This window comes from Pteropus vampyrus, unplaced genomic scaffold (genome assembly GCF_000151845.1).
Source record: "Pteropus vampyrus isolate Shadow unplaced genomic scaffold, Pvam_2.0 Scaffold570, whole genome shotgun sequence".
Classification (NCBI taxonomy): domain Eukaryota; kingdom Metazoa; phylum Chordata; class Mammalia; order Chiroptera; family Pteropodidae; genus Pteropus; species Pteropus vampyrus.
The window spans coordinates 16891-31229 of NW_011889351.1; the positions used below are offsets into that span (position 1 = coordinate 16891).

Genomic DNA, 14339 nt, shown 5'->3' on the forward strand with positions numbered 1-14339 from the left:
CTCCTACTTTAGGCCTATATGTGTCTTGTAAGAAGCCATGGTGGGAGGGGACACCACATCCCAGTCTTCCCCCTTCCCAAAGTCAGAAAGGAAGACAGCAAGACAGGAGCTACTTGGCTTCCTATAAATTGTTTTGTCCTTCCTCACAGCTGCAATCAGAAGCTAAGGGCTCCCGCAGGCCTTGTTCTGATCTGCTGCAGGCGATGGAAGGTTTTTGAAACGGAGAGGACTTGGCTGCGGCCCCGTTTCAGCTGCCATTGGGGCTGGCTAATGGGCTCATTCGGGAAGACCCCCGCCTGCCGCACTAAAGAGTCCCCCGCCGACCCCCTCCCCAGTCCCAACCCAATTAATAAATGGGGGCTCCCACTTTATGGCTCTGGGAGCAGGAACCAGAGATACAAATGACCCCCAGGGAGGGACAAAAAAAGGCCTTCCAAGAATCAAGCCAGAGAATTGTGCATCCACAGGCACATGCTGCCACAGGCTAGTCATATCCCATTCCAAAGCATTAAAGGAGAAGAAACTGGCAAAAAAACAAAAACATCCTGGATTTTCTTTCCCAGATGTGGAGCAGGAGAGCATTCTTAAAGTCTGTGGGCACATACATACTAGGAGCAATAAACTCTCTTTTACCTAGTTTTCCAACTACTATTTTCCAGGGGCAGCACCCCCTCTTAGACTCTGCAGTACTAAACATAGACACATCCCATCAAGTGGTTAATAAACACTTCCTATTTCTTAAAACTGCTACCTCTTTCATCACCATCAACAGTATAAGTATGTCCTGGGGTCATCATCTTCATGCTATCTTTTATTCCTCAGCTCACATCCAAACTATCAAGGTTTCCTAATTCCTGTGGACCCACTTCCTTTCTTCTCATTCCCTTGTCTTACTCTAGTGCAGGCCGTCAGGGCCTCACATCTGAACCAGAGCAATAATATCCTAGGCAAGCTTTCTGCTTCCTTCACCCAGCACAGCTGCAAAAGTCTACAACATCATATTCATCTCATCATGCACTGCCGTTACTGCTTACCAAATCAAATTTAAATTCCTCATTTAGCCAACAAGATTGCTGCTCTGACTTCATTTCCTAATATTCCTCTCCCACTGAACCCCGACTAGTCCATTCAGAGCCTTCTGCATAAAACACACATAAACCTTTTTCCATACTTTTTCTCCCTCTAATCACCTTCCTCTCTTTCTTTCTTACCTTCAAAGAATCTTTTCTGGTTAACTCCAATTATTTTCTGATTATTCCTTTGCTTAGGTTCCCCTATACTAGGTTACTGTTTCATTTTATAACCTGACATAAATAGCAATTCCCCACTTCCTACCCAAGTATGAGATTCATCTCTCACTAGACCCCGAAACTTCCTAAAAGTAGGACCCTCCCCTAATTTTCCCCCCAGAAATTGCCCTACTCAGGACATGATTCAGCTAATAACATTACTGCTCCTCACTGAAGCAGCTCTCATGGTATAACTCTTGGGGGATTAAATCAAACAACTACAAGGAATAAAATCTTATTCTCAATGTCAATTTTCAGGCTGCTACCTGCCCCTATCAATACTGAACTTGGCACTAAGTCTTTCAAAAATTACAAATTGTTTTATGATTTCAAAGTATTGCAAAAACAAATAACAAGCACTGCCACCAAAGGAATTTATCTCCTTCCTTCACAGTATATAAACACTATTCCCTTTGAAGACCCCTTAAGATGAGAAGCCCCATTTTGTCCCCCATTTTTAAGATTAATCCTATATTCTCAGGTCATGACCTGATTTTCTAGAATGCAAATCACTCCCAGAGCCAACGGTAATCTTGTTCCCTACCAGTCCTGCTTCTAGCCTACCCCTGACCATATTTTTGGAAGGTGTCTAGGAATAGAGAAGTTATTCATGAGTCTCTTTCAACTATTTAGCCAGTACTTCCCTAGATTAACCTCACTCTCAAAAGCTGACTCTTCACTTTCTCTAGTGTAGCCCTATGTGGTTAGATAAGAAAAAGTGATCTGCCACTCCCCTTTATCTCCTACATATCGCTCATGATAATAACATGAATTTGCCTTTTAATCTTTCCATCCCTTAGCCTCAAGTGCTTAAGAATCAAGGTAATAAAAGCAAAGTGCATAGCACAATACCTGAAACAGCACTTTCCTGACAATGTTAGTTCCTGTTTTCTCTCTTCTTCCTAATACCTTAGGTTTCTCCTTTCTGGGCCCGTTTTTGCATTGGCTAAAGATGGCACTGAACTAGACAAACTAATGTCTTTTTGTAGCCCTAACATTCTGGTTAGTTTGCTCTTCTAGGTACTGCCTTCACTTGGATGTAAAACGAAGCGGAGAGGAATAATACCAGTTTCTAGGTTGACCGAAAATACATAAAACCACCTGCAGGAGAGTCTTAAAACTCCAAAAATACAAATAATTTTTTTAATATGATGCATCCATATCATTCTTTCCTTATTCCTGAATTACCCCCTTAAACTATGTAGATAGTAATGCTAAGCAAACTATCTCTATATAAATTATTTGCTTAACATAATCTAGCCACCCTAGTAGAAATGTCTTCATAACATTCCCCAGCCTAAGGATTCTAGCTCCAACCTCCAACCATAAAGGTAACATTACTGTAATCAAGGGGAACTTACTAACAGTGGCGCTTTGAAGGAGCCTCTCTGAAATGACCTGGGAACGTTTAAAACATTATCCCCTAATTTTACTAGCCCAACCATAATTTTTCCTTCCACTCCATATCTCTCTTTTCTTTAAAAGCAATTATACTCCGTTTCTTTCTACAGCTCAGCTACTAGACTGCTCTAGTTTACCCTTCTTTCCATATCCTTCTTATGTTGCTTCATTTCATATGAGACCGCTGGTCTCCTAAGAAATTGCAAATACTGGTACAAGGCTAAACTCAAACAGTCCTAAATTTATAAAAAGGATCAGGCTCTCAAGCTTTCTCTTTGAATTCACCCCCTTTTCTCCAGGGCCAAAAGCATTCAAAATTGCATTAGTCTTGGTGGGGAGGATTGTCTGTCTATGAGCTGATCCTCACCCAAGGTATCTCTCATTGGGCAGTGTTGTAGTTCTGAGACACAGGAGGAAGAAGGATCTTCTCCTTGAGACAGCCCATCAGATAGACTCCTTAAAGATAAGACATCATCCTCCAAGACTCAGGCTTTGTTCTTCACTTAGCTATGACTGCTACATTGTAGCTTAACATCTCTCCTCTTAACATCTGCCTCTTTCAGGTATGGTTTGGCTTGGATAAAATGTCCTTCATTCCTTTAGAACTATCAACCCTAGCTGCAGTTTACAACCATGGTAGAACAAAACATCCAAAAATCCATCTATTTCCACGTCTTAGGGAACCTACGTCTGAGTTTACTTCGTGAGTATTTAGTCCAGAGAAGTATGCTGCCGCTGAGGGCTACATATTGAGAAAGCTTCACTTAACAACCACCCATCCAGAGAATATTAAAGACTAACTTCATATCAGCCTCTTTCTCTCAACCTTGGACAACTAATTTTTTGGGACAGAGATATGAGACAATCCAGTGGCCAAAGCGTTTTTGGCACTCTAGTGATTAATCACCAGGGCATCAAGAAAGCCCTCATCTGCTTCCTTGTGGACAGCAGGGCCCTCTTCTCACCAAGATTTACTTCCCACAGACATCATCTGCAACTGGGCTTAGAAATGTCATCAGCAAAAGCCAACAGTCTCAGGATATGAGGGAAGAGGATGAAGTGAAGGTTGAGCTCCCCTGTCTCTCCTAGACAGGTAAAAAATCTCTTGTACCCTACACAACATAAATTAAAAGCTCCTTTCACAGCCCTCAGCAATTAAAAAAAAATAATGGTTATTTTGCTTTCTCCTTCACCTCTCACACCATATATTAAGGATCTGGAATAGACATGTCTTCTGAATTGCCTCTTATTACCCTTCAAAACTGTGAAGCAGCAATAACTCTACTCAGCAGGGTTAGGTGATCAATACTTCTGGTAAGGCCCGAAGCATGTGAGTTGGGTAGTGAGTGGGAAGAGAGAAAAATAGTAAATGGAAAGAAATGAGTGGACAGGAGATGGAGAGACAGCTGGTTATGGTGAGGAGTGGTAGAGTACTACTAGTAATTCCTCCAGGTGTCATACTTTCCCCTAAGTCTGTCAATCCTGGCTTGCTGTAAACTCTCATTTGAGTATGCCCAAGGCTATGAGAAATGACACACCTGGACAGTAATATTAACTAAAATGTCCAGAAATGCTCACCTTGCCTCTTGGGATAACTAGAAGACTTAGCAGTTCCACCTCTCCCTTGGAATGGTTGAATATTTACTCACTTGAGGAACTCCCCACTTCCATTCCACCTACTCCTTCAGGTGACCAAATTGTAAACAGAGAAGTTACTCAATACCTAAAAAACAGTCAAGCTATAGAGCAATCTTTAATGACAATAAAAATCTCAGTTCAGCACCAAGAACATTAACTGTTAATTTCCTTGAGGCATTAACCTTACCATAGTTAAGAATGCCTGTCTGGGAAAAGATAGTGCCTAAGGAATGTACGTACTGAACAGTATGGCTTCTAGTTAGAAACAGGCATGGCTGTGATAGAGAAAAAAAGTCCAGGATAGTTAGTTCTTCTGCCTTTAGGTCCAAAATTGAAAAGATAGCCATGGCTATGAAGTGGAAATAATATTCTCTAGTAGGGTGAAGTTCACACTCCTAGTCATGAACTTGCAATATATAAAGAATGAAAATGAATTCCTTTTCTCTGGAGGTTAACTAGGAACACTGGATTCCAGGAATTCGAACAATCTTGAGCTCTCCATTCTCCTTTTGGGTTAACACGTGATAGTCCACAGGCAATGGAACATACTTAAACTCTAGGGATTCAAAAACAAGCTGGCAACCCTCATCACACATTTGAGTGTTCAACTTCTAATTACCTTCTTCTGGTGCACCCTTTAACCTTGTATGATTGCTCACTCCATTCATAACTTCTTGATACCTATTTCCCCTCTTCCTATCTCCTGATGGGTTTTATCTGCTGCTTACTGCAGCACATACTTCAAGAAAAAAACATTATTTCTCAGGGTCCTAAACCATGAAAGGGGAAACAATTATCTCCTCAGGTGGAGGTAATAGGAATTTTAGCTTTATAAACAACTTTGACTCACTTCTTGGATTGGCAATGTGTCAGGAAACCTCAACAGAGCTAGGAACATGAATTCCCATGCTGACCCTACTCATGGGAACATAGGAACTGCTTGGGGGTGGGGTGGTAGTTCTGGTTTGAGACTATTCTTTGGTCTAAACAGCCTCTTACCAACTTCCCTTGAAGACAATTGAGCTCAGACCCACTTACCTCTCCTTTCGGGAGGAGTTGGGGTACATGAAGCTCAACTCATTTGATGGCCTGGGACCATCATCATTTAACTGTTTTCTACTTTCAAAAAATCACATCTTCTGGTTTTCCCCAACATTTTATTCTCTAGTTCCTACTCTAGTAGTTTGAAGCACCTCTTCAAACCCTGAGAAAAATTTTTTTGGTAGTTTATGAATCTACAGTAATTATGAGACAAAGAACCCCTAAAATATACCTAATTAAATCTGCTCAAAGTACAGATTAAGAAGTAAATGCAATGGAGCAAAAGTGGTATAGTAACAGGAAATATTTAATTTTCCAATCTCTACTTTCCATCTTTATAAACTGAAAGAAAAAAATTTAATATATTACAAAATATCTGTACATAGACAAGGTACACCCAATGAGGGGCAAAAACGAGAGAGAAAGGAATACAGTGTCAGGAACCTGTATCAGGAAGAATGAGATGGCAACTGACACTTTTCTGATGTACCATTCTCTCTCAAAACCTGCTGGTAACCATTTTAGTACTGTAACTATATATGCATATTATACATACACACACACACACACACACAAAGTGGGTGGGTGATGTCTATGGCGTAAGCTAACAGAAGTCCTACTTACAAATTTGTGCTAATTGCCCTGCCTTTAAACAAATAGATCTGATGTTATTTTCAAATCCTTATCACTCCTTTGGACAGTTGAGGAAAAAACTAAGGAAAATGAGTCAAACAAATTTGTTTTCAAAACCACAAAAATAATCATGGTCAAACTAGTTTTGCCTCTCACTCATGAATAGAATCAGATTTCTCATCTGTTCAAAAAAATGTATTTAATGGACTTAGTATCTTCCATGGTACAATAATTAAAACAAAAACCACTTTTGACTATAATTAATTGAATTTGTAACTTTTGAATAGTCTAGTTGAAATTCTGCCAAGCGTTTAATTCCATCACATTTATAGATAACAGAGCTAAAAAATTAGCAAATACCTTTTCTTCCTCCACACAGATTCCAGGATATTTGAGTTTCTTTCCTCTGCTTTTAGAAATAGTCAAAATTATCAAACTTTTTTTCATTTTAAAGATTAGACTCCAAAAATGGGGGTTAAGGGATGAGATGGGATCATAGATACACACACACACATACACACACACATAAACTCACCCCCTTCCCTAGTAGCAGGGATGGGTGAACGAAGACTTAAGTATATTATTTAGAATATTTGGCATAATTAAAAATAGGGGTGGGAAGGGGAAGGGAAAAACATTATTGATGACTGATGATAACCAAAATATAATTAAAATATATAGACTTTTATTCATATTGATGGGAGACCAATTTTTTTTCGCTGAATACTTTTGAAAGTATCCCAGGCTTAAGTTCTTTAATCAAAAACAGGAGAGTGGGGCCCAATGCCTCAAATTCAAATATTCTAAAATACAAAGGCCCATGTCTGAGGACTAGGAAGTCAACAGACAAAAGGTTTGATGAACTTTTATGTAATTTACCAATACCATGTAAGTGAGCCTAGAAAATTTAATTGGACACACTAGTATAAAAAGCCATCAATGCCAAAATGGCTAGAAGGTTCTTTCTAATCAATGTTTGGCCCTGAGGGCAAGGCCAGACCAAAACCCAGAGAATAATAAAGAAATACACACACCGGATATCTACCTATTTCAGCAACAAGGGAAAATAGACTTTATGTAAGTATCTGAAGAGGGTTCTTCTTTCATTCTTTAAAGTTTTTTATTAGTGCATCTTTCTCTTACAAGTAGTTTTCAAATTTTAATATAAGAACTTGGCATTGAAACATGAAACTTGAGTTCTGAAAACTATTCTCCAAGATGCTGAAGCATGTTTGCCTTTTCTTTGTAAAAAAGGGAGCTAACCTACGTTTCACAAATGTCTAAGTCTGTGCAGATAATTTATATGAATGTGTATATTTTTAAAACACATTATATGCTGGTACTCACATAGAAATGTAAACCAGAATGAGAAGCCTCCCAAATTATCCCACCCTGAAAGCACTTTCCTTTCCCATTTCAAGGCAAAATTCTTGCCATGAAATCTTAACTTAACCCCTTTTACCAAAACCAAAACCAAAATGAATCTCTCTGGAGGAAAAATCTCCTAAATAACTGGCAGGATATACATGCTGAGATGTGTATATGTCAATACTGTTTTTGTTTTCCCCATGGTCTGCTCTTTTAAAATTATTTTTTTAAAAAGATCTTAGGTATTGATATAGCTTCAGAAAAATATTTGCCCTAAACTAAGTTACATTTCCATGTATTTTCAGAATTTTCTCTTTGACAATATTACAATGCTCTGTTTCAAAGATTTTTTTTTGACATAAAAATATACGTGTAAACAGTATGCTAACTGCTCTTACTAGCCCTCTAGGTATGGAGGCATCATCTCTAACCCCAGCTCAGCAGCAATGTCCTAGGCTGTCTGCATTTATAAATCAACTTTACCATCAGAACATGGTTTAAAATAAAAAAAAAAAAACTTTAGAATTGAAGAGTTACAGAGAACAATATAGGAGTTTGAATTTCCTTTCCTTTATTTCAAAAAAGGTAAAGAATCATCCCAGGTTCTTGGGCATCTCAACAATTTTTTCCAAACAAATGCCTCGAAAAGAGAGGGATAAAAAGAAAAAAACTCTATGAAGATGTGGATAAAAAGGGAAAAGATGGGGTAAAAGTCTACCTACTTGCCCAAGAATGCCACTTTCTACAACCTGCTTCACGTGCAGGGAGAGGGGGCATATCTTCTGTCAAAGCAGAGCAAACTTTAAGGATGAGTAATTTATTTGGAAAAAAGGTATGTTCGAGATGCTCAATGGGGGGTCGGGGGGGAATTATTTTGAAAGCAAAAATGTGAGATGGTGGAGAGGAAGAAAACATTTATTTAAATCAACCAGTCACTCTTTTCCCCTTATAGCAAAAGCCTAAGAGCAGCTCAAATTTCGTGAACACTATTTTCTTAAAAAAAAAATTTTTTTTCAAAAGAAACCATAAAAAAAAAACAACAACAAAACCCAAAACTTAAAAAACCTAAAGAGAGCCTCTCCTGAGCCATCTCAAAATTGAAACTTCTCTTTTTCTTCTGCTCAATTAGTGCAGGCAATAAACTAATAAAACATTTACTTTTCAATTTAATGACCCTCTCTGTATTCTCTACTTGTATCTACTAGGCAGAGTTGAAGTAAATGTTCTGACTATAACCCATCCAGGGGAAACTGGTACCAACTTCATTATTTTATAAGTCGCCTGCTAGTAGCAAGTGAGCAAGGAATACAATGGACAGCTTTGAAGTAGCCAAATGCAGATGATTACCTCGCTCTGGCAAATGAATTCATTAAAGGTTGAGGACTGGATAGAAGATGGATAGGGAAGGAATCTTTCAGGACACTGAAGTCTCTGGGTTAGTAAGGAACTCCTCTCCCTCTTCCCCCTCTTGGCGGGACTCTTGTAGGCCCCCGATAGAGTTTTCCATAAGCAGAAGACTGAGCTGGGGCCCCCCAGTTAAGGCCTGCTCCTGAGCTGCTGGCCCCAGTGGTTCCTGGCCCCAGCTCCCCATAGTTTTGCAATTTGGTCTCTGTATGTGCCACAGAGTTGCTGCTTCCCTCAGCCTTCAGGAATGGTTGCCCGACCACTGAGTGTAATGCTAAGGGGACCCTGGCAAAACGGAGGTCCTGGTCCCCTGGAAACTGCACTGAACCTGTACCCTGGTAACTGCTGGACTCCCCAAGGTGGCTCACAGAGCCTGAGAAGGTCCTGTTCTTCACCAGGGTCTGGGCCAAGGATTCTGTCAAGGCTGGACCAGAGTTGCGTTCATCAGTGTCAGTGGCACTGAACCCTGTTTCAGGCCCATCAGTGTTTCCGTAAGTCCTGTTGGGATGGGGTCGGGTGGAGTATTCCATTGGTCTCAAGGCCTGGTGCTCATGTGGCAGGTGGCCAGGAGGCTCTGCTTCAGGCTGGGATAAAAGTTGCAGCAAGGCGGCTGTCACGGCTGGGTTCAACTCCTGGGGGGCGCTGGAAAGATCGCCTTCAACCAGAGGGGGTGGAGGTGGCGGCGGTGGAGGTCCGGGGGGCTCAGGGGGCCTCTTCTCTGGTGGAAGAATGTGAGGAGGACATGCTGTGGAAGGGTTACTTCTTTTAAACACCGTCTTAAAAATGACATGTGATTATAAACACACACACACATACACACATACGCACATATACTGCCCAACATATATCAATACAAGTAACCAAATATATATAAAGAATAAAATCTTGGGATCAGGAAATTGCAATTTATAAATAAAATCAAGTGATTCAAAGCAAAACAGTTGTATTCTGGATCTAACAGCTGGTGTAAAAAGATCATATGTTTCAAGTAATTGTCCTGATTTTTATCTGAGATTTCCTCCATTTCCTTCCTTAAGGAACCGTTCTAATATGTGGGTTGTTGGCAGCCTCCCCGCCCCTTTTTGCTGTTGGATCAAAACATTAATGAAAATAAAGTAGAAAGAAGGAAGATGAGAGGGAACAACATACATGCTACGGTCACATTTCTAGGACACAATCTTGCTGTACAATAGGAGACCTTGCATGGATTTAGCTAACACATTTTACAGAACGTTTGATCATATAAGGTTAACACCTGAAATAGAACTTAAAGAATATACAGGAAAGATGAAATAAAGTAAAAACCTTTCATTACCATCATGTATAAATATACACTTGCTTCTCCAAACTTCAGTTCCCTCTCCACATAACCACATTCTGAAGAAAGGAATATTAACCACCATACTGTTATTCAGCTTCCTATGTTACAGTAATTATAAAGACTAAAGTAACCTGTAATAATTTTCTACTGTTTTCCAACCTCCTCCATTTTTCCCATGCTATGAGGAAAATTACTATAGTGATGTCATGCAGAATGTGCTTTTGATAAATATCTGTTTATCTTGAAGACAGTGACAATGAGAACTGAGTATTCAGAAATGTATTGAACTAATACTAAATTCTGTCTTTCCAAAGATCTTTCTCTTTTTTGAACCACTCTCCAGACTCTTTTCCCCAACTGCTGACTAAATTTGCCTAAGAATGGTAATCACTGTCTGATAATAAACTCCTGCCAAGACAGGAGAGTAGACATGTAAAATGGCATTGAGTTTGAGAACAAATACAATGAAGTACAGTTAGAATAATGACTTTGGAGAGTTGGGAGTCACCCTGCTGAAGAAAAGGTTTAATGTTTTGAGATATCTTCCAAATGATCAAATTTTCTGTTCACTATGGAAGCATATTTTTAAATGTCCATATAGTCTTTAATATCTGAGCTAGTAATATAAAATCATTTTTTAGACATGCCAAAAATAATTTTTAGTTATAATTATATTTTGGTAGTATATTTACAATTATATTTTGCAAAGATAATCAATAAAGTAAGTATGCATTCCCTTAGCATGCATATGAAAACACTATAAAATTGCAAAGTTGTCCAGTGGAAGGATGAGGGCAGGTGCTATATGTAACATACAAGCAGGGTGACCAAGAGTCCCAATTTGCCTGGGGTTTGAGGGGCTTCCCAAATTGCCAACTTTATGTTTTAAACCAGGACTGTACAGGAACAAGTTGGTCACTCTATATTCAGTATTTAATAGTTTAAAAAACTATTAAAGAAAGATTAATAACACTTGTTAATGATAAGCAACTTGTCGACGGATTGGCTGGCTGACAAGGTGGTAGGGAAAAATGAATTTAATGACAAAAAATTAGCTATGGAAAGCTTATAATCTGAAAAGGAGACATCCTGAAAAAGGAGAGCTAACTGAACTACAAACATCTATATATTTGGGAGTATTTTGATGTCAATCCTACATATCTCACTATACAAAAACATCCCAGTACCAGTTATTTTTAAAAGTATTTTTGGAGAAGGCATGAAATGGACCACCAGTTTTTTTGTTTTGTTTTTTAATATTGAGGGCAAGCAACTTTAAAATGCCCAAATGCAAAAGTAGGCAAAGCAAACTTATAGTCTTCCAGGTATACCGCTTTTTACATTTAAACTTTGCCTTTTATATAAATAGCCTATTTGTTGTTACAATAGAACTAATTCTTGAGTTCAAATCTTTCACATGTGTGAGAACATGAAAACTATTTCAAAGTAGCAAAAGCAGAAAGATTGTAAAAAACGATTAAAGTAAGGTTAATAACACTTTTTAAAGGAATTAAAGATCACATTAAAAAACTAATACTAAGATTTAAAGTGTAACAATATTGCCAATCCTTAACAGTCTGTCCTAATGGAGGGAGGTATTAATCAAATGTACAAATAACTTAAAAACTTCATTTGACTCAGTAGATATCAACCACAACCCTTTCCCAACAAGTATACAGTATTTAAACAGTAGCCAGTTAGATTTGCACCTTCTCTGGCTTATTTGGTGTGCCCTCTGGTGGAAGTGCTAATGAACAGTAAAATGACTGAATGAGGCAGCTGGGGAGAAATAAGAACGCAAGAGACATTGGATATACCAAATGGATAATCCAGGGGTGCCTGTAATAATTAGGAGTGGCATTTTTACTCTCTGAAATGTAAATCCAATAATTTCTGGCCATAGGCCAGGCCCTTAATTTTAGTTCAATTTCACCATTTGGCTGATAATTTGTTGGTTCAATTATTGAATTTGAATCACTTCAGGTATTTTGATTACAGATGAACTGTGTGTGTGTGTGGAAGGAGGGTATGAGAGATGAGACAAAGAAGCCTGCTTTAATTCTAGATTAGCCTTCTCTGTTATTTCATGTCCCAGAGTCTGTTAAAAACAGCTGGAATCAGATAACAGAATAGCAAAGTGAATTAAAAAACACATTAAAAAGAAACACATTGAGAAGTACACAAGTTCTAGTTCTGGCTCTGCCCATAATATAGTTCCAGCAGTGAGACCACAGGCAGGCTAATTTAAACTCCCTGGATTGCAGTTTCCCTATCTGTAAAGTAAAAGGGTTAATTTTATTTATGTCATCTTCAAGTTTTAAAAAGCTTTACATATGAGAAACAGCTTACATATTTGACCTTATGCCAGTGGAAATAAAGCATATACTTTTCTGCACCATCCCATATGAAATGTGAATGTAGGACCCTAAAGTTGAAAGTTAATGTAACTCATCAACCCGTACCTCTTCTCATTCCCCAATTCACGGGGTCTTCATGGACAGCAAAAATCTCCGAGGAGTTGAAAACACTTTTAGATAAGTAAATATTTGCAAACAGACTGTGAATCAGACTGTGCATGCTGTAGTCATGAGAGATGAAAGTATAACGTATTTCCTTTTTTCATATTTTTTTAAATATGATGCTCACTTCCTAATCTTAAATCCATTCAATTGTCTCTTTCAGGAACACAGATTTTAAATCATTTTTATATGCTATTAGTTTTTGGAAAGGAAATATATGGTGTTATCTACTTGGAAATATTCTCAAATTATTTTTTAGATTAACAATGACATTTTATTAGGATTTTCTTGATTGTATTTTTCAGGCAAGACTCTGGTATCCAGGATCCACTACACTAGAGTACAATTGACTATTTGTACAATCTGATGATGGTTTGTTTGGAAGGCAGATTTTTCAAGTGCGAATACTAGTTTGCCACCGTACACACAAGTCGCATCTCTAGCTACGGTTGTGGTTTCCATGGGTTAAAACATAGGGGCTTTACTTACCTACCTCCTAAGAAATGGAAAAACAACGTATGAAAGTTGCTTTGAGAAGCTCTGAGACTTAAAGAAGCTGGACAAACAATACATCACTTGGTGGTATGTTCTCCTGTAGACTAGGTTACAGAAAAACTGAAACTGAGGACACTGATGTGAAAAATAAAATGTTAAAGAGATTTTTAAGAGGATCAACAGCACCTGAGCTCAATGAGATTCATGACCGGTCTGTTTACCTGCTGCCTCCTCCTGTGGCATTGTGGGAGTTCTTCGGGGCCCCTGTGGCCCACTGTTCTTGTCACTGTTGTTTTCCTCCAGGCTGCCTGCTGGCTCCTGGGTTTTCATCAGCTGACTCAAGAGAACTGCCAACATATTCTGCATGTCAGCCGGTGTGCTTGAAGCTTCAGGGGTCGTCTGTTCTGCTGAAGGCTGGACCACTGGAGCAGGGGGTGCCTCCTTCAAAGACTCCTCTGGGCCCAAAGGCTCTGAGTCCTGCTGCTGGGAACTGGCTTCTGTTAGGGCACTGATGGATTGGTTCAGGGCCTCCAGCTGCTGCTGTATCTCAGGGTTAGAGTGGATATTAAGCAGCTGCACCATTTGAGGGATGCTCAGGTCGGTTTGGCTCTGCAGCAGGTTCAGTAACACTGCCAATTCACTTTGATTCAATTGCTGTGTGATGTCACCGAGGCCTGTGGTGGGAGAGTGAAGCCAATATAAGAAGGTTGAGGCAGGGCAAGGACCTTTGCCTTTTCCAACTGGCAATATCAACTTATAATATCCAGTGAACGGTTTCATTTTGAATGTCTCATTTTTCATGCATCAAACTATCATAGAAGTTTGTTATTCTTTATATTATCACTTAAAAACACAGGTACTGACTAATCAGGTAAAAGTAATTTCATTTTACCTTTATTTTTCAAGGTCAGTGATTTTCAACACTTACTATACATCAGAATTGCTAAGAGAGATTTTGAAATTCAGATTCCTCAAGCCCCATTTCTAGAAATCTGGCCATTGTTCAGGAGTGTTTATTTTTAAAATTTCCTAGGTGATTCCAATGTGCAGCAAGCACTGAAAACCACTGTTGTAGCTGGACAGGGAAGGGAAAGTGAGTAAATAGCTGTAGTTCAGAAAATTGGTGGTACCACAGGAAGAGAACTACTTTGTTACAATAGTTCATTATTATACAGTTTTGGATATATTTAAACTGGATAACAGTCTATGGAACTAACTACATTCAGCAAC

At 38.9% G+C, this 14339-nt stretch overlaps 1 protein-coding gene across 3 annotated transcripts in view; it reads right to left on the bottom strand.

Annotated features, from left to right (window-relative positions):
- The window catches only part of CDK12 (cyclin dependent kinase 12), a 57720-nt gene that overhangs the window by 10666 nt on the left and 32715 nt on the right, over positions 1-14339 (bottom strand). The window contains exons 13-14 of one of the 3 annotated variants that reach the window (XM_011384291.2): positions 13331-13783; positions 8184-9519 (exon numbers count right to left, since the gene is read on the bottom strand). In XM_011384291.2, coding sequence (XP_011382593.1) covers positions 8807-9519; positions 13331-13783 — 1166 coding nt within the window. In that variant the 3' untranslated portion in view covers positions 8184-8806. Of the gene's footprint in view, positions 1-8183; positions 9520-13330; positions 13784-14339 lie in introns of those variants that run through there. The other 2 variants (XM_011384292.2, XR_897292.2) reach the window with 2 other exon arrangements.